Source organism: Momordica charantia (genome assembly GCF_013281855.1).
Source record: "Momordica charantia cultivar OHB3-1 chromosome 6 unlocalized genomic scaffold, Mcharantia_2.0 BLBB01000006.1, whole genome shotgun sequence".
Taxonomy (NCBI): domain Eukaryota; kingdom Viridiplantae; phylum Streptophyta; class Magnoliopsida; order Cucurbitales; family Cucurbitaceae; genus Momordica; species Momordica charantia.
This window is the reverse complement of record NW_028275164.1, coordinates 30,580,995-30,596,461: the sequence shown is the minus strand read 5'-3', so window position 1 is coordinate 30,596,461 and position 15,467 is coordinate 30,580,995. Positions and strand designations below refer to the sequence as shown.

Below are 15,467 nucleotides of genomic sequence, written 5' to 3'. Positions count from 1 at the left end.
CCAAAATCCCTCCAGATTGTCTTGCTGAACCACAGGACTGGTCGGTTTGTGAAATCTGGTTTGGTTGATGCTTGCTGTAAATAAGGGTTTCGTTTGTACCTTGTTTTTCATTGCAATCTTTAGCAGCATGACGAAGCTTCCCACATCCATAACAGAAGTTTGGTAGTTTCTCGTATGTCATGGGGATCCGCTTTTCATCCATGGGGATCCACTTTTCATCCACCATAGATCCTACCTTTAGACGCACTCTTCTTCTTAGGAGCTTCGTGCTATTGTCATGATTCTGATACGCAACATCTATCCCCAACATTGACCATATTTGTTGCTTTCTACTGTCTCAAAACGCCCAACTAATTCCCAATTGCCTTAGCCATAGTCCTTGAGAATCCTGCAAGAGGGAGCTCATGAGAATGAGTCAAGAAATATACATGCTTGAAGTCCAAGTCCTTAATAGATGTGTTAGCTTTTGATTCCTCAAAAATCATCAAAGATTTGTCAAAAAAAACCAGGGCCCCTCCTTGATCACTCTTTTCTTGTCTTTCTGGTTTCTAAATTGGCACAGGGACTCTTCGATTTTAACTTCTTCCAACTTGCCTACTAAGAAGCTTTTCTGCCCTTCCAGCCATACCAAGAAAATATCAAATAGGGGTGTGTTTGAGAGTGATGGTAAAATTAGTGATTTTGAAAAAAAAAGATTTAAATATAATTGATTTTTCAAAATCATCGTCCAACTGATACATTAAAAATCAATTTAAAGTGATTTTAAGCTGTTCTAAAATTAAATTTCTAATTTGGCAAATATGATCAACAGAAAGGAAAGTGATTTTGACAATAGCAAAATTGGTTTTGATCGTGCCAAAATCACTTCCAAACACACCCTAGATCTCCAGCCAGCTGGTTGATTTTCCATTACTCTCGTTTAATTTCAGCACTCCACATTTATTACGTTATTATTGATACTTTCTTAGTGTACCTTCGTTAAGTAAAACATTCATACATTTATTGGAGATTTTATATTTCAAAATTATATTGTATAATTGTTATCCATTTAATTCAATGTTCTTTCCATCATACATTTCATCTTGTTCTCCTATATTCCTTCATTTTCCGCCTCAAAAATGCGTCTTGGATATTTATAATTTCTCCTCTCAGATTGTTTACAATTTTCGTCTTGTAATATTGCCTGCCCTGCCGTATTCAATTTCTTCCATTTTCCGCACCAACTCGATAAATTTGATTATATGATATATATATATATATATATATATATATCCTATATAAACACTCCATCAGTATTATATTTTTACACTCATGATATATTGCATGCTCTTTTATTTTCTGATCATAATATTTTAATTCCTATGATATAAGCAATCATTTCAATCCAAAATAACATCAAACTGCCTATCAAATTAAATACCATGAATACTATATTGATACAAAAATGTTCATACAGAATAAATCCTTATATGTTATAAACCTATAACAAATATTATTCTATGGAATATGGGTGCTGCACATGAGGCGACGCCATAGTTTTGATGGTACCTGGACCACGACGTAGGTTGATAGGAGGTAGATGATGTCTGGTTGTGGTGCGCGGTAGCAAGTGATGGACGATAGTTAGGTGGCAAGCAACAACACGATGTGGGTTATCAAGGAAAGTTGATTATACTGTAAATTTATGACCACGAAAAATACAATATTTTATGGTGACTCTAAACAAAAGGAATCTCATTTTGCAAATGAACCATTTTATAAATTAAAATGTTATAAAAATATTCATTTTGAAGTTGTCTACGTGATTTATGGACAATAAGAGGGCCATGAGGTTCTAAAAAAAAACGAGAATCAACACGACGGAATATTGTACCATTTAGACATATCTTATTTATTTTCTGATTTTTTCAATATAATATATCTAATTGTAGGTATATATGTAATTTATACCTATGATTTAGTTTAAACAAGCCTATAATAATATTTGTGAAAATTTTGGTTAAAATGGACGATCTATAAATGATCCATCAATGTAATTATCAAGTTATAAAATTGAAAAATCCAAAAAATTATAGATAAATTTGAGAATAAACCAATGAGGTGTATAGTATATTTAGCTTATAAACTTCAATTAAAAATAATTTATTTGAAAATATTGTGCTGATCTAATAAAGTAGAATTTTGTGAGATTCAAAAAAAAAAAGTAGAATTTTGTTACCTTTATTTTTCCTCTTGCGTTCTTGAAGGTGTGTTTTTCTTCGTGTTGCCGTTCAAACCCTAGGGCACCGACACCACACAATTTCTCTCCAAAAACAATCCCACGACTTCTCCAAACCCACCCTTAAATCTTCTGAAGTCCGAGCAACTGAATTAGGGTTTTTGTTCAAGTTGTGGCACGCCTCTCCTCCACCAAACATTTCTTCAACATGGACGCCCAGAGAGCTCTTCTGGACGAACTCATGGGTTCAGGTTTTATTTTGATTAAACTCGATTCTTTTTTCTTTGGAAGCTTCATTATCGTTTATATCTCTTGTGTGGTGCATCTTGTCAGTCTAGTTATTGGATTCTGTTTACGTCTTATTGATTTTCGATATTGTGGAGTATCTAGTTGGAGAGGGGTAGAAGTGTTTCTGTTAGTGTATAGGAATTTGGAGAGGAATTTGGGGTGTTACTCATGTAATGTTCTTTTGGATTCCTATTGCTATTTGACCTTTGTTGGTTTTTGCTTCTATTTTCGTGTGGCTTTTCTTGGCCTTCAAATTTACCAAGTGAAAGTTGTCTTTTCTTTAAAAGAAGTTGCTAAGTTTTGTATCTGTTTTTGTTTCTGTAGCTCGTAATTTGACGGAGGAAGAAAGAAGAGGATACAAGGAAGTTATGTGGGATGATAAGGAGGTTTGCGGGTTCTATATGGTTCGCTTTTGCCCACATGATCTTTTCGTAAATACACGAAGCGACCTTGGTGCGTTGTTTTCTTTTTGTATTTATCTATCATAACTCTGGTCTCTGTGAAATCTCTAAGTGAACAAAGTTCCATGTCGAGAAGTCAGTTGCAGTTGTTGAGGATAATGGTAAAATGTTAATTCTGAATATGTTTATTGTGTGATGTTTGATGATTTCTCAATGTTTTTTCTTTTTGATTGGTTTATATTTATATTTGAATAAATATATGTTTGTTTATATTTTCTTTGCAGACCATTGGTATACCTTAGTATTTAGGAAGAGCAATTTATTTCTAAGATTGAATTCTTGTGTCTGCTTTTTGTAACAGGTCCTTGCCCTAGAATACATGACCAGAAATTGAAAGAAAGGTGACAACTGAATATCAATTTTGAGTAATATGAGCATTTAGCTTTGTGTAATGAATTTTATCTTCTGCTATGTATTTGAGTTAGTAGCAGTGATTGCATGCGGTTATAAAAGAAAGCTTTTCTGTTTTCACCATTTATATTGGGATAACTCTCTTTAGACGAGGTCTGGCAATTACTCTATCTATTATCTGGGAAAGAGAAGTAATAACATTTGCTGGATGTATTTTCATGTGTAGCTGATTGACTATAGTTTTTATGAATCAGCCTTCCAGCTCACAATGTAATTTTATCAAGTCATGGTTGTACGTTACGTTATTTACCGTACTTTTATATAACATACCAATGTAAGATTCTTCTCCTTCTATGGGACTTAAAGAAGTATCCTATGGTCTTATGAAAAAGAAGTATCATATGGTCTTATGAAAAAGAAGTATAATGTTGTAAGATATGTACTTTTTCAACCGGAAGAATTATCAATTAAGTGTTTTTGATTTGTGTGAATATTGTTTGAATGAGGCCTTGTTGGCTAAGTGGTATTGGTGCTTCGTTACAGAGCCGAACGCTTTATGGCATATGATCGTTGTGAGTAAATATTGTCCCCACCCTTTTGAATGGGCTTCCGTCAGTGGGTTTAAGGGCCTCTCTAGAGAAATCCCTAGAATGCTATATCATCAAGGTTTCCTCTTTTTCTCTCTATTTGTGAAATGTTATATTAGGGAGGGTTCAAATATTTACTTTCGGGAGGATCATTTGGTGGGAGATAAGTTTCTATGTTTTCTGTTTCCTCGATTGTACCAGCTTTTGGAGAAGAGTTGCATTCTATGTCCTCTGTCATGCCTTTCTCAGGTTCTTTTGCTTCCCCCTCTCTGGGTTTTCGTCGTCACTGTCCTTTGTCGGATAGGGAGACGCTAGAAGTGGTAGCTTTTATTTTGTCCCTGAGTTGCATTCGGGCAGAAGGGACATCTGTTTATGGACTCCCAATAGGGGGTTTCTTTTGTACCTCTTTTTCCAGATCGTGTGCCCCTTTGTCCCTTCCTGACGCTTCTTCTTTCTCCCATATTTGGAAGGTTAAGATCGCCAAGAAGGTTAAATTCTTTACGTGGCAGGTCTTGCATGGGAGAGTTAACACCTCAATCGTGTTCTGAGAGAATCCTATTTTGTTTTAGGCTTGCTGTAGTGCTGTCATTGCAAGCAAACGTCGTAGGACCTTGACTATATTCTATGGCTGACTATATTCTCAGGCTTTATGGAATTGATTCGTGAAGACTTTTGAGATTTCTTGGGTGCTTCTTGTGCTATGATGAAGGAGGTTCTCATGCATCCTCCCTTCCGAGATAAGGGGATAATTCAATGGCAGGCATGTTTCTTTTGCTATTTTATGAGGTAATTAGGTTGAGAGAAATGGTTGAAGTTTTAGAGGGGTTGAGAGGTCCTAGGGAGAGGATTGCGGTGTGGTTATCAGTTGGGCCTTATTATTTCGGATTGGAGTCTTGTTCTGCACTGTAGGGCTCCTTTTGTGAGGCTGCTTTTTTTGGTATGCCCTTGTTTATCTTTCATGTGCTTCTTAATAAAAGTTTGGTTTTTCATTAAAAAAAAAAAAGAGAATCTTATGGTAGAGAAAATATGACAGTATATTGAAGCAACTTGAAAAGAAACTGACATCAATTCTAACTTTATATCATTTCTGTTGAGGCCTATCTTATGATATATAAGCAATGTATAAGCATAATATCTACTTCTGATATGTTTGTCTCTTTGCAGTTAATATTCTTTGATACTATAAAGTGTTATTAAGGCTCTCCTTCTGGAGTTCAGATTAGGATTGATTTCAGTCCCAAAAGGGAAATTACCTCTTCTTTGATTTCCCTCCAAGAAAACCTTTTTTTAATGAAAATTAAAAAAATATAATTCTCTTTTTTCAAAATTGGCATTGGTCCGCGCTTCTTCTAGACCTCTGTTAATTTTTTTTTTCCAGAAGGCATAGAACCCCGACTTTCCGACCAAAAGGTCATGGGTTCGAATCCCCACCCCACATGTTGTATTAAAAAAATTGAATTGGTTGGTTCTATAGAAGTAACTTTCTGATTTCTTTGGATTAAGTATCACATTATTAATATGGATGAAAGACCTCCACTTTACTAATTTCTTTAAACTGAAAAAAATAACATTCTCGGACATCTTGAGCAGCATTACTGACAACTGGTATGGACATCCTGCAATATGGCTTGTCCTTACCAATATGATTATTTTGAGCATATTTTGTGGTCTTGCAGGACTTAAGAATTAATTCGGATTCTTATTTTTCTATGTATGAAATTGGAATAATTATTTTATGTACATGTTTTGTTTTATAATATGTATGCATGTGTACTGCAGTTATATAAATATAAAGCCAAGTTTTATCCTCTTTTAATGTGATCTTAATTTTGTGGTACACCAGCTTTGAAAACTCACCAAGGCATGATGCTTATGTTCCCAAATTTGAGGCTGAACTTGCTCAGTTTTGTGAGAAATTGGTTAGTCATGCTCTTTGTTTTATATAGATGCTGTATGCCATGTTTGTACTTAATTGTTTCCATTGAAAATACATTATCTTTTACAGGTAATGGACTTGGATCGGCGTGTTAGGCGTGGACGTGAGCGTCTTGCCCAAGAGGTTGAACCTGCACCACCAACTCCACTGTCAGCTGAGAAGTCAGAGCAGTTATCTGTGCTGGAGGAAAAAATAAAGAATTTACTGGAACAGGTGGAGGCCCTTGGTGAAGCGGGTAAAGTGGATGAAGCTGAAGCACTGATGAGAAAGGTGCTACTCATAATGCAAGATTGGTTCCCTCAAGCATTCAGAATGCCAATGAATAGACTCTAAATTATTAAAAAAGAATTTATTCTTCTTGAAGCAATTTCATAATCTTTGTATAGAACTCACAACTAACTTGATTTTATTTAATATATTTTTGTAAGAGTCCCAGATATTGATCAATAAAGCATCTCGTGCGTCACTAAATTAGCCATGAGGATATAAAAATGGTTATTCTTATTTGGACTTTTGGTGTCTTCATTTTAGGTGGATTTACTTAATGCTGAGAAAACAGCATTGACTCAACAAACCCAAAATGACAAGGTATTGATGCTTGCCCAAGAGAAAAAAATGGCTCTCTGTGAGATATGTGGTTCTTTTCTTGTAGCAAATGATGCTGCAGAGAGAGTTCAGTCACATGTCACAGGTAAGCAGCATGTTGGTTATGGCATGGTCAGAGATTTCATCTCTGAGCACAAGGTAGGCATTTCTAAAGCTGTGCAAAAGTTGTTCAACTTTGTTTCTTTACAATTATTTTGGTGAAATATATTGAACTGGGCTTCACCTGGCAGGCAGCAAAGGAGAAAGCAAGGGAAGAAGAAAGATTAGCCAGGGAGAAAGAGGCAGAAGAACGGAGAAAGCAAAGAGAGGAGAATGAGAGAAGAAAGGGTGGTGACTCTAGCGAGAGGGACAGATATCGTGACAGAGAGCGAGACAGGGATCGAGATAGGCATCGTGAACGAGATCGAGACCGTGGGTCTAGAAGAGGTAGTCGTGATGATGTAAGAGGAATGGATTGGAGGTCTAGGAATGGAAGGGATGGAGGCCGGGATAGGTATCGTGATCGGAGCAGGTCAAGATCCCCTATAAGGCATGGTCATAGGAGATCATCTAGAAGTCCGGTGCGGCCATAATTATGAACTGTGTTAAGAGATGTCCGAGCTTTAAAACTAAATGAGGTAGATCTCTTCATGTTCGAAGCTTATGAATGTATGCTTTGGTACCTCAAGTTACTTTGTCAGTATTGGTGAAACTTTTTTTGCTATCTCACAGCTGTGTTGACTGTATCATCTCCCTTTCATCATTATTATTAGAGGAGAAAAGGGTTGAGGTAGGTATTTTTTGTTGTTATAACTCTTTAAGTATAATTTAGACTTTTGATTTGCACATCTTTTATACTAGATTCTTATAAAAAATTGTGCAAGTGTCTTCTACATTTTCATGTTGAGTGGAGCTTTCGCTACTTCAGTGTTTGTCATGTGTTTAATAGGACAGGATCAAAATATATGCATGCTGAGAGGGCTGACGTTTATTTTCTCGTTTTTGAGGTAACATATAAATCTCATCTCTTTTCTAAGAACACGTGATCGCCAGTTGTTGTTATCAACCCTGTATCTGGGAAGTGTCTCGTTCTTCTTAATAATGTATATTACTAGTAGTGCCTATAGTCCATGTTTTTTTGACATAGAGACCATGTAGATCTAGCTTTTCAAAGCATTTTAACCAGTACCTTTGTCTCATTGAAGATTATCTTCTGGGATTTTTCATTGAATAGTTTTTCTTTCTATTATCTCGTGGAGTATAGAATCTAGGGGAGCCTGGGTAATATTAGCATCATGGTGGAACATGCCTTCTTTTCTTAGCAGAATGGAAGTTTTGGTTACATAAATGGAGCTCGATACTTACTAAAAGGAGAGGTATAACCTTTATTTAGTACAGTGCTTTCCACATCAAAATTCTGGTTTGATGAAAGAAGTGGGGGAAGAAGTATGACGTAGCATGAAATATACAACTTGTGGTGACTGAAGGTAATTTTTACTGTTAATCTGTAAAATAGCATGATCTTTAATCCATATAGTTTGCAGGAAATGTATTGGGCGAGTTTTTTGATTGCTACTGGTGGATACAAACCGTCTTGGTAAGGAATGATTTGTGCAGGGAACTTATTTTGCAAAGTAGATCATATTTGCAGAACCATTGAATTGCGCCAATATGGTATTTTCCGAACCATTTGAATTGTGTCGATATAGGGTCTTCGAAAATGAATGCAATGAAATTTTGTGTGCCATGTTTAAATCTTTCAGAAGTCAGAGATGTCAGTTCTGCGTTTGGTACTTGCTGATGAATTTGAAGTTTAAATCTTTGAGAGATTGTTTTAGAGCACATTGCGGACAAGTTGACAGAGAGCATCAGCATCATGCAGTTTTTATTTTTTCTCTGTTTTTTGGCCTTTTTATATCCTTTTTCCTTTAGTTCTCTACTTTTTGAGCAAACACATCTTATTTTCGGCTTTTTGATCTTGATTTTTTTCCCTCGCATTTAGATTGAAAGATGACTTTTAAAACAAGCCAATCCATTCTGCTGAGTATCTAACTTTGAAATTTGTTTTGAGAAATAGGTATGTGGAAGATTACATTTTTTTTAGCTGTGTACCTCTATATATGTAATTACAAAATGTACTTTTTTTAGAAACAAGTAATTGCAAAAATAATATGTTTTTAAGTTGCATTGTTCATTCAATTCATGACACCCATCGAGTCTCGAGTTAATAACTCAATTGGTTGTGGTAAAGATCTTAGGATGTTTGAGATATTCATATTTGGACCAATCTTAGGGAATGTAGGGCAAGTTCTTATCTCAGTTTGGCTCGATTGCCAACAGTCAAACAACTAGTGTCAAAGATCGTGCATTTAGCGGTAAGATAAGTTGTAACTGATCCTAGAACGATGACTTTTACTTTTGGTTCGTTTTGATACTTTATTTTTAAAATGTCTATTTTGATTACAGTATTTTAACTTTTATTCATTTTAGTCTATGTAATAACTTCTAAATTTATTCTGATGTAGTCATAAATTTGTATTAAAAATGTTTCATTGTGTATAAAATTTGTGTTAAATTTTTACAAATAAGGGTTAAGTTGATCAATTTTTTAGAAGGGAAAGAATAAAAATTGAATTTTTAAAAGTGTAAGGACTAAAAGAATAAAAATTGATGGTGCATGGATCAAAAGAAAAATGAATCAAAGTCCAAAGTTCGATTTTAGGGACTAAAATAGTATTTAAAACACTACGAGGGTAGTGGTAACAAATGAACTTTTTTATTTATTTATTTATTTTTAGTACAATATGTTGAGTTGGTATTGAAAATTTATGTCAATTACTGTTAAGTTATATTCGTTAATTTATGATATGTTATCTACCACTATGTTCATGGGTAAATGAAATTATTAAATTATTAAGACTAATATATTTAGATGGTAAACATTTCTATTTTATTTCTAGATTTGATCATGATTACATCTCTCTGCATAGTTACTAGGAATGAGAATGAAAAAGTAATAATGAAAATGTTGTTTTGCTAAAAGCATGAAATGCAATCAATTTGTTAGACTCATTTACAATTTAAGAATCATTTTATTAAAATCTTGATTTCCTTTGATATTTATGTCAATTTTAGGTATTATATCAAGAAAAGAAAAGGTTAATTTGATTGGCCATTTTAATTTATACATATTGTAAATTTAATTATTAATCAATTAGGAACTTTTAGTATACCTTGGTAACGTTGCCAAATTTATGAATTTTAGTAACAATCAATGGTTTTGAAGTTTGTTTTTAAGAATTAATTTGAAAAAGGTTGGTAAAGTAAAATTATCATCTTATTATTTTGTCATATATCTAGATCAAAAGAAGCTAATTTTGAAACTAAAATTAATTGTGTCAATTACTTCCCTTTACAAAATTTGAACTGTTTATGATCATAACATGAAAATATAATATGAAAGTCAATTGTATTTAAGGACAAAAATAAAATAAAATAATTATATTTACACTATAATTTATTTTTTTAAAAAAATTATACTGATTGAATGTTTTCAAAATGGATATTTTAGTCTTTTAATTAAGGTAAATTATCTCATCATTCTCCCTTGTCCAAAAAATGGAGCCTAAAATACAATTTGGGCTAGTCCATCCTAATCTCGAACAACCAAGAACATGACTTAGCCCATGGGCCTAACTCATTCAATCAAAACTAGGATTGAATTGGATAATGGTTAATTCTTTTTGGAAGAAGGGCAACATTAACTAAAATAAAATAAATACGATTCGTTTTAAAAAATGACCAAAAATATTAGTTATTAATTAATAATATGGCTAATTGTGATTTAGTAGAATCCTAAAATTTATTTTAGACAAATATACATCGAAACAAATAACACATACGAAAGCTTGATTTTAGGCATTTTTTCAACAACAAATAGTAGCAAAAAACATTTCATCATAATTAGAGAAATCGATTTACAAAATCAAAATCAATTAAACTAAAGACTATTTTCAAACTAATTGTAACAAATAAAAGTAAAAATTTGAAATCAAGAAAAAACTTAGAATGGTACTTGTATTTGCGAATAATTGTTTTCTGGAGACCTTTCGTAGAAGACGAGTGAGGTTTAAATATTTCAATTGGAATGAATAAAACCAATACCATTTTATAGTAGTTGAACACACTCTGTATTTGTATCTTTCCCATTTGGGACAAATTTCAATTCTAATATTTTTTCAAAATCCAACACCGACTGTATTTGGCTGGTCACCATTAACAGCAAAAACAACGCTACTCCACCTCAGTTCCACGAGGCAGTTCAACTTCCACTGCGTCTACGTCAACTCGTCCAGAATCTCGCATCAACAAATAATAATATTTATGAATATTATAATTAAGATATATAGGTTTTTGGCATTTCAATCTATGACTTTGTTTAGTGGTTATCTAACAAAAAGAAAGGAAGAATACGTAAAATAGAACACGACTCCCGATCACTATAACGTGTCAAATAAAACTTCATCAGATCCTCCCAATTTATTTTTTTCAAACAAAGTGATCATCTAAATGGCATCCTACTCTACAATCATCTCCATAAACCTACCAAGTTTGATTAAAGACTCAACTAAAATAAAACAATTCAAAAGAAATAAAAATGAGTTTATTAAACTTAGTGGGGACTGTAATTTTGCAATTTTAATAAGTTTGGATGGCTGAAATTAAATTAAGTGCATGCGTCACCTCCAAACAACTTTAAACTAAGACGTGGGGAACATTGCTTCTTTTTCATTAATCAAATCTCATATGAAATCACTAGTAAGCACCTAATTGGATGCTTTATTAAAATTAATTAATTACTAAATTAGGTTTATGGTCTTATTGTAAAAAATAATAATAATAAAATGCTTTTCGTGACTTTAAAATATGGATGACGTGTATAATTACGAAAAAGCCCCTTGTTCATTTGTCTTTTTTGGAACACTTGGTTAGTGAAATAAAAATCTACGTATGGTTTATTTTAGGGAGTTTTCTTTTTCATTAATTAAAAATTCTTAAGTTACGCTCTTGAAATGATTGTCTTTTTTCGTAATATAACATGTAGGAGTTGGAGATTCGAATTCATGGCCTATTGATTGGATATATGTGTTGAGTTAAGTTCTGGATGGTGAAACGATTTATTTATTACTTGTTTCTTTTTAAATATCGGTAGAAACTGGATTTTAATTTAAGCCGGCTTTCATCCGAAAAAAAAAGAGCCCTAATTGATTTTTCATTTGGTTTATATTTTTAAGATATGAGATGTAATTTAGTCTGTAATTTAGTCTTAAAATATTAAGATTTAGTAGAGAAAAGTAGGATTGAAAAAAAATATATGAAGTTTTAGAGTTTTCGAAATAGAGGAGTAAGTATGTATTGAGAGACTAAATATTCATACAATGTTAGGTTTTAAGGCACCTCATGGTATCGGCGTAGTGACAAGAGATTTGGGTGTTGACATCCAATATTTAGATTCGAGCCCAACATTACTTTAGAAAATAATGACCTCATCGATTTAATATTTCTCCATTTATATTCCAAATTAAATCTAGAAGAACACTAATAAAAATAAAATAAGAATGATATAGTTATATGCATAAAAAGCAATTAAAACATGACAATTTTATATTATAGTCCAATTTTTTACTAACTATTATATTTTAGATAACTTAAAATAGTCAAATTTATAGTATATATAATGTAAAGTTAATAAAAATGTATCATGGACAATTGATCTCCAAATTGTTGACTTCTTTTGATTTACTTGTTTTCAAGGTTAAAAAGAAGTTGGTTAGGTGCTGTCTTCCATTATTTTACACTCAGAAACTATGTTTTAGATCTAGTTTAATGTCCAAAATCTTCCATTAAGAGTTATCTTCGGTTATACATGCATATATGACATTTTTATAATATTTTGAGTTGATTCATAACAAAAATCATGATTTTGTGCAGAAAATTACCGAGCTATGGGACTGACGCCTTGTCCAATATCGAAATTGGCCTTAATGTGAAACGAACGTTTTGATGTGTTTGACAACCTCTCCTAACCCCTCCACGTGTTACCCATGCAAGAAGGTCTATTCAATAAAAAATTAAGTTGGAGAAATTTTGAAGGGATAACTCTCCACGAAAAAGCTCCCTAACTACCTTGAGCTCCTCATAAATTCAGTAGTCTCCTTCACTTCAATCATCATCAAAAAGTGATAAATTCAACTTTTTACTATTTTGTTCTTAAGCCTATTTCGTTTTCCTAATTTAGTCTTTTAGTTGTATGTTATTATAAGGCTTAGTTTATTTCAAGTTTATACTTAGTTTTCATCTCGTTACATTTTAGTGGTAAGTTTTGAACTCCATTTAAATTAATTCCATCAAATTCATTAATCTTATCTCAATTTTCTCTCTTTACAAAGCTAAATTTGTTTCCCCAAGCCCATAGATGATTAGCTAAAGTTTTTAAAAATCTAACAAGGCAAAAGATGTTTTTATCTTCTTTTATCATTCGATTTTTGGGCTGAATAGCCCTTTTACCAATGCAGTATTACTTTTTAATATTTGCTGACATGTATTTGATACCAAATTATTTTCACTATCATTCCACTCCTTTTTTATTCCCTCTCCCTCCCTGTTTTTCCATATCTTCAAAAAAGCATCATTCTTCCTCTCTCTTCATTTTTCTTTTCTTCCTCTCATTGTCGTTCAATTTTTTTCTCAAAAACATCAATAAAAACCAAATTAAATTGATAAACGCACCTTCTTCCCATCTAAAAATAGGATTTAGAATGGAACAAAAACTCAATTAATTTCATACACACTTTCTCTCTCTCTAAAATAAGATTTAGAAGGGAACAAAAACTCAATTAATTTCATAGACACACTTTCTCTCTCTTTAAAAATAAGATCGTCTGAGAGAGAGATCCGACCGTCGAGAGCAAGATCCGACCATGGACAGCTCCGTTTTCCTTTTATTGGGCACCGATGGCTTCGCTGTTTTCCTCTTGCTCTCGATCTCGCTCAAACTCTCGCTCTCGCTCTTGCTCTCGATCTCGATCACGATCTCACTTACGGTCTCAATCTCACTCTTGAGGAAGAGGAAGAGAAAAAGTCGCTAGATTTTGTAGAAGGGGTGTGAGGAAGAGACAGTGAAGGATGTGAAGAAGAGAGAGAAAGATTGGGTGGAGTCTGAGGGAAGAGACTAGATAGATAGATGTAGGCCTGGAGTGAGGTGTGAGAAAGAGGGAGGAAACCTATTTTTAGAGAGGGAGAAAGAGGGTGTGAGGAAGAGAGATAAAAATTAATTTTTATGGTTGAAAAAACAGAGAAGAAGAAGAGAGAAACCCAATAAATAAGAGAATAATGAGAAAAAAATAGCGTCGCAGAAGAGAGAAAAAATCCGGAAAATGAGAGAGGGAAATAGGGAGAGTGAAAAAAATTCTGGAAAAAAATGGAGGGAATAAGAAAAAGAAATCTAAACAAAAAAAAATTTGAGTGAAGGGATAATGAAAGTAATTTGGTATTAAAGATATGTCAGCAAAATTAGAAAACATATGTTTTGAAAAAAATGGGTAAAAAACTGGCTTCTTAAAATGGTTATTGAGCCCCAAAACCCTTTATTTATCATTTAAAGTTGTTTTATAAAGTTAAAAATTGATTTGGACAATTAATGTTTTAACCAAACAACAATTTTGAAAAGGTTGATATATTTTCATAACTTAAATGATTTAATTTTGGAAAGAAATGCTTTAGACAATTTCGTTCGGGTAGCGTAGATATAGGACCTCGACCCAAGGTTACAATTGATTTTTATTAAAATAAGTTCACTTTTCTAATAGGCATATTAGGAGTGAATCTATACCTTCAAAATCACTTAGACATAAGAAGGCAAAGTAGAATCGACGAAAATCTCGAGAGGCGTCTGGCGCCTAGTTGGAAACATTTTGGATAATTTTGTTAATTTGAAGTAAATAGGCTAGGTTTATTGCATTAAGTTTTTAAACATCAAAACGAACACAATTCTTGATATTTGTTACCTTAAATTCAATTACAAAGTCACCGATCAACATTATTTATTTAAACAAGACTTAATTAGTCCTATGGATCGATACTCGGAACACTATTCCATTTTATTTGTTGTGACGGGTGTAACATGCAATCTATCCATTATTTCAAATTCAAAATCCCAAACATCTTTAGATAAAAAAAATATATAAATAAGAATAATTGAATATAAAAAAAATGATATTAAAAGAAGAAAAACAATATCAATACAATAATTTATAGAAAAAAATATTTCTCAGTTCAAAATAATGGAGGGTGGCTACACAATTTAAAATTGAGGTTTAAATGTCCCACAAACTTATATATTACTAGTCAGAAACACGTGCGATGCACGAAAAATTTCATAGTTTTATTTTAGAGTTTAAAAGTATAAAAAGTAATTAAACAATTAAAAAGTTTACTACAATTTGGCTTTTTTCTCTCAACGTTTTTATCTCACCAACATGTTATTCTCCACTTATGACGTTGTAGTAAATCCCATCACCCAAATTTAGTGACTAAAAAAATTGAGAAACATTGTTACTTAAAAATTTTTCATAAGTGAAATACACCAAGAAAGAATAAATAATTTAACACATATTCTTAAATTTTCACCTTTTTTGTTCAAAAAATAACAATTTCTAAAAGAAATAAAACTTTATGTTGATTTCTTATTTGAGTCATTGAAAAGAAAGTAAATATGTCATTTTTGGGTTTTTCTAATAAATTACTTATTGTATATAATAAATCGTCTATAAAAAGTAACAATTATTCACGTTGCATTATAATTAAAAGAAAAATTAAAAATGGAAGGTTCAAACAATCTAACTAAAAAAATCAAGACATAAGAAAAAAGAAAAACTCTAAGTTCTGGCTGACAAAATATTATAGAAATAATAAAAAAATAACAATTGTTTATATAATTGTAGGGGAAAGAGTTACCAAACTTTTCCACTTTTCAACTTATT

The 15,467-nt window shown here is 32.4% G+C and overlaps 1 protein-coding gene across 2 annotated transcripts; it reads left to right on the top strand.

The window, feature by feature from the left end:
- The first annotated feature begins 2,220 nt into the window (after positions 1 to 2,220).
- On the top strand, positions 2,221 to 8,529 carry LOC111024344 (LUC7 N terminus domain-containing protein). Of its 2 annotated transcripts, XM_088125619.1 has the most exons (10): positions 2,221 to 2,469; positions 2,831 to 2,959; positions 3,269 to 3,308; positions 5,749 to 5,824; positions 5,911 to 6,111; positions 6,373 to 6,585; positions 6,678 to 7,064; positions 7,159 to 7,216; positions 7,376 to 8,100; positions 8,190 to 8,529. In XM_088125619.1, exons 1-7 carry the CDS (start codon positions 2,427 to 2,429, stop codon positions 7,017 to 7,019), a joined length of 1,044 nt encoding a protein of 347 aa, XP_087981745.1. In that variant the 5' UTR covers positions 2,221 to 2,426; the 3' UTR covers positions 7,020 to 7,064; positions 7,159 to 7,216; positions 7,376 to 8,100; positions 8,190 to 8,529. The 2 variants fall into 2 exon arrangements, with proteins under 2 accessions (XP_087981745.1, XP_087981744.1); XM_088125618.1 differs by having other exon boundaries at positions 7,159 to 8,100.
- The last annotated feature ends 6,938 nt before the right edge of the window (positions 8,530 to 15,467 follow it).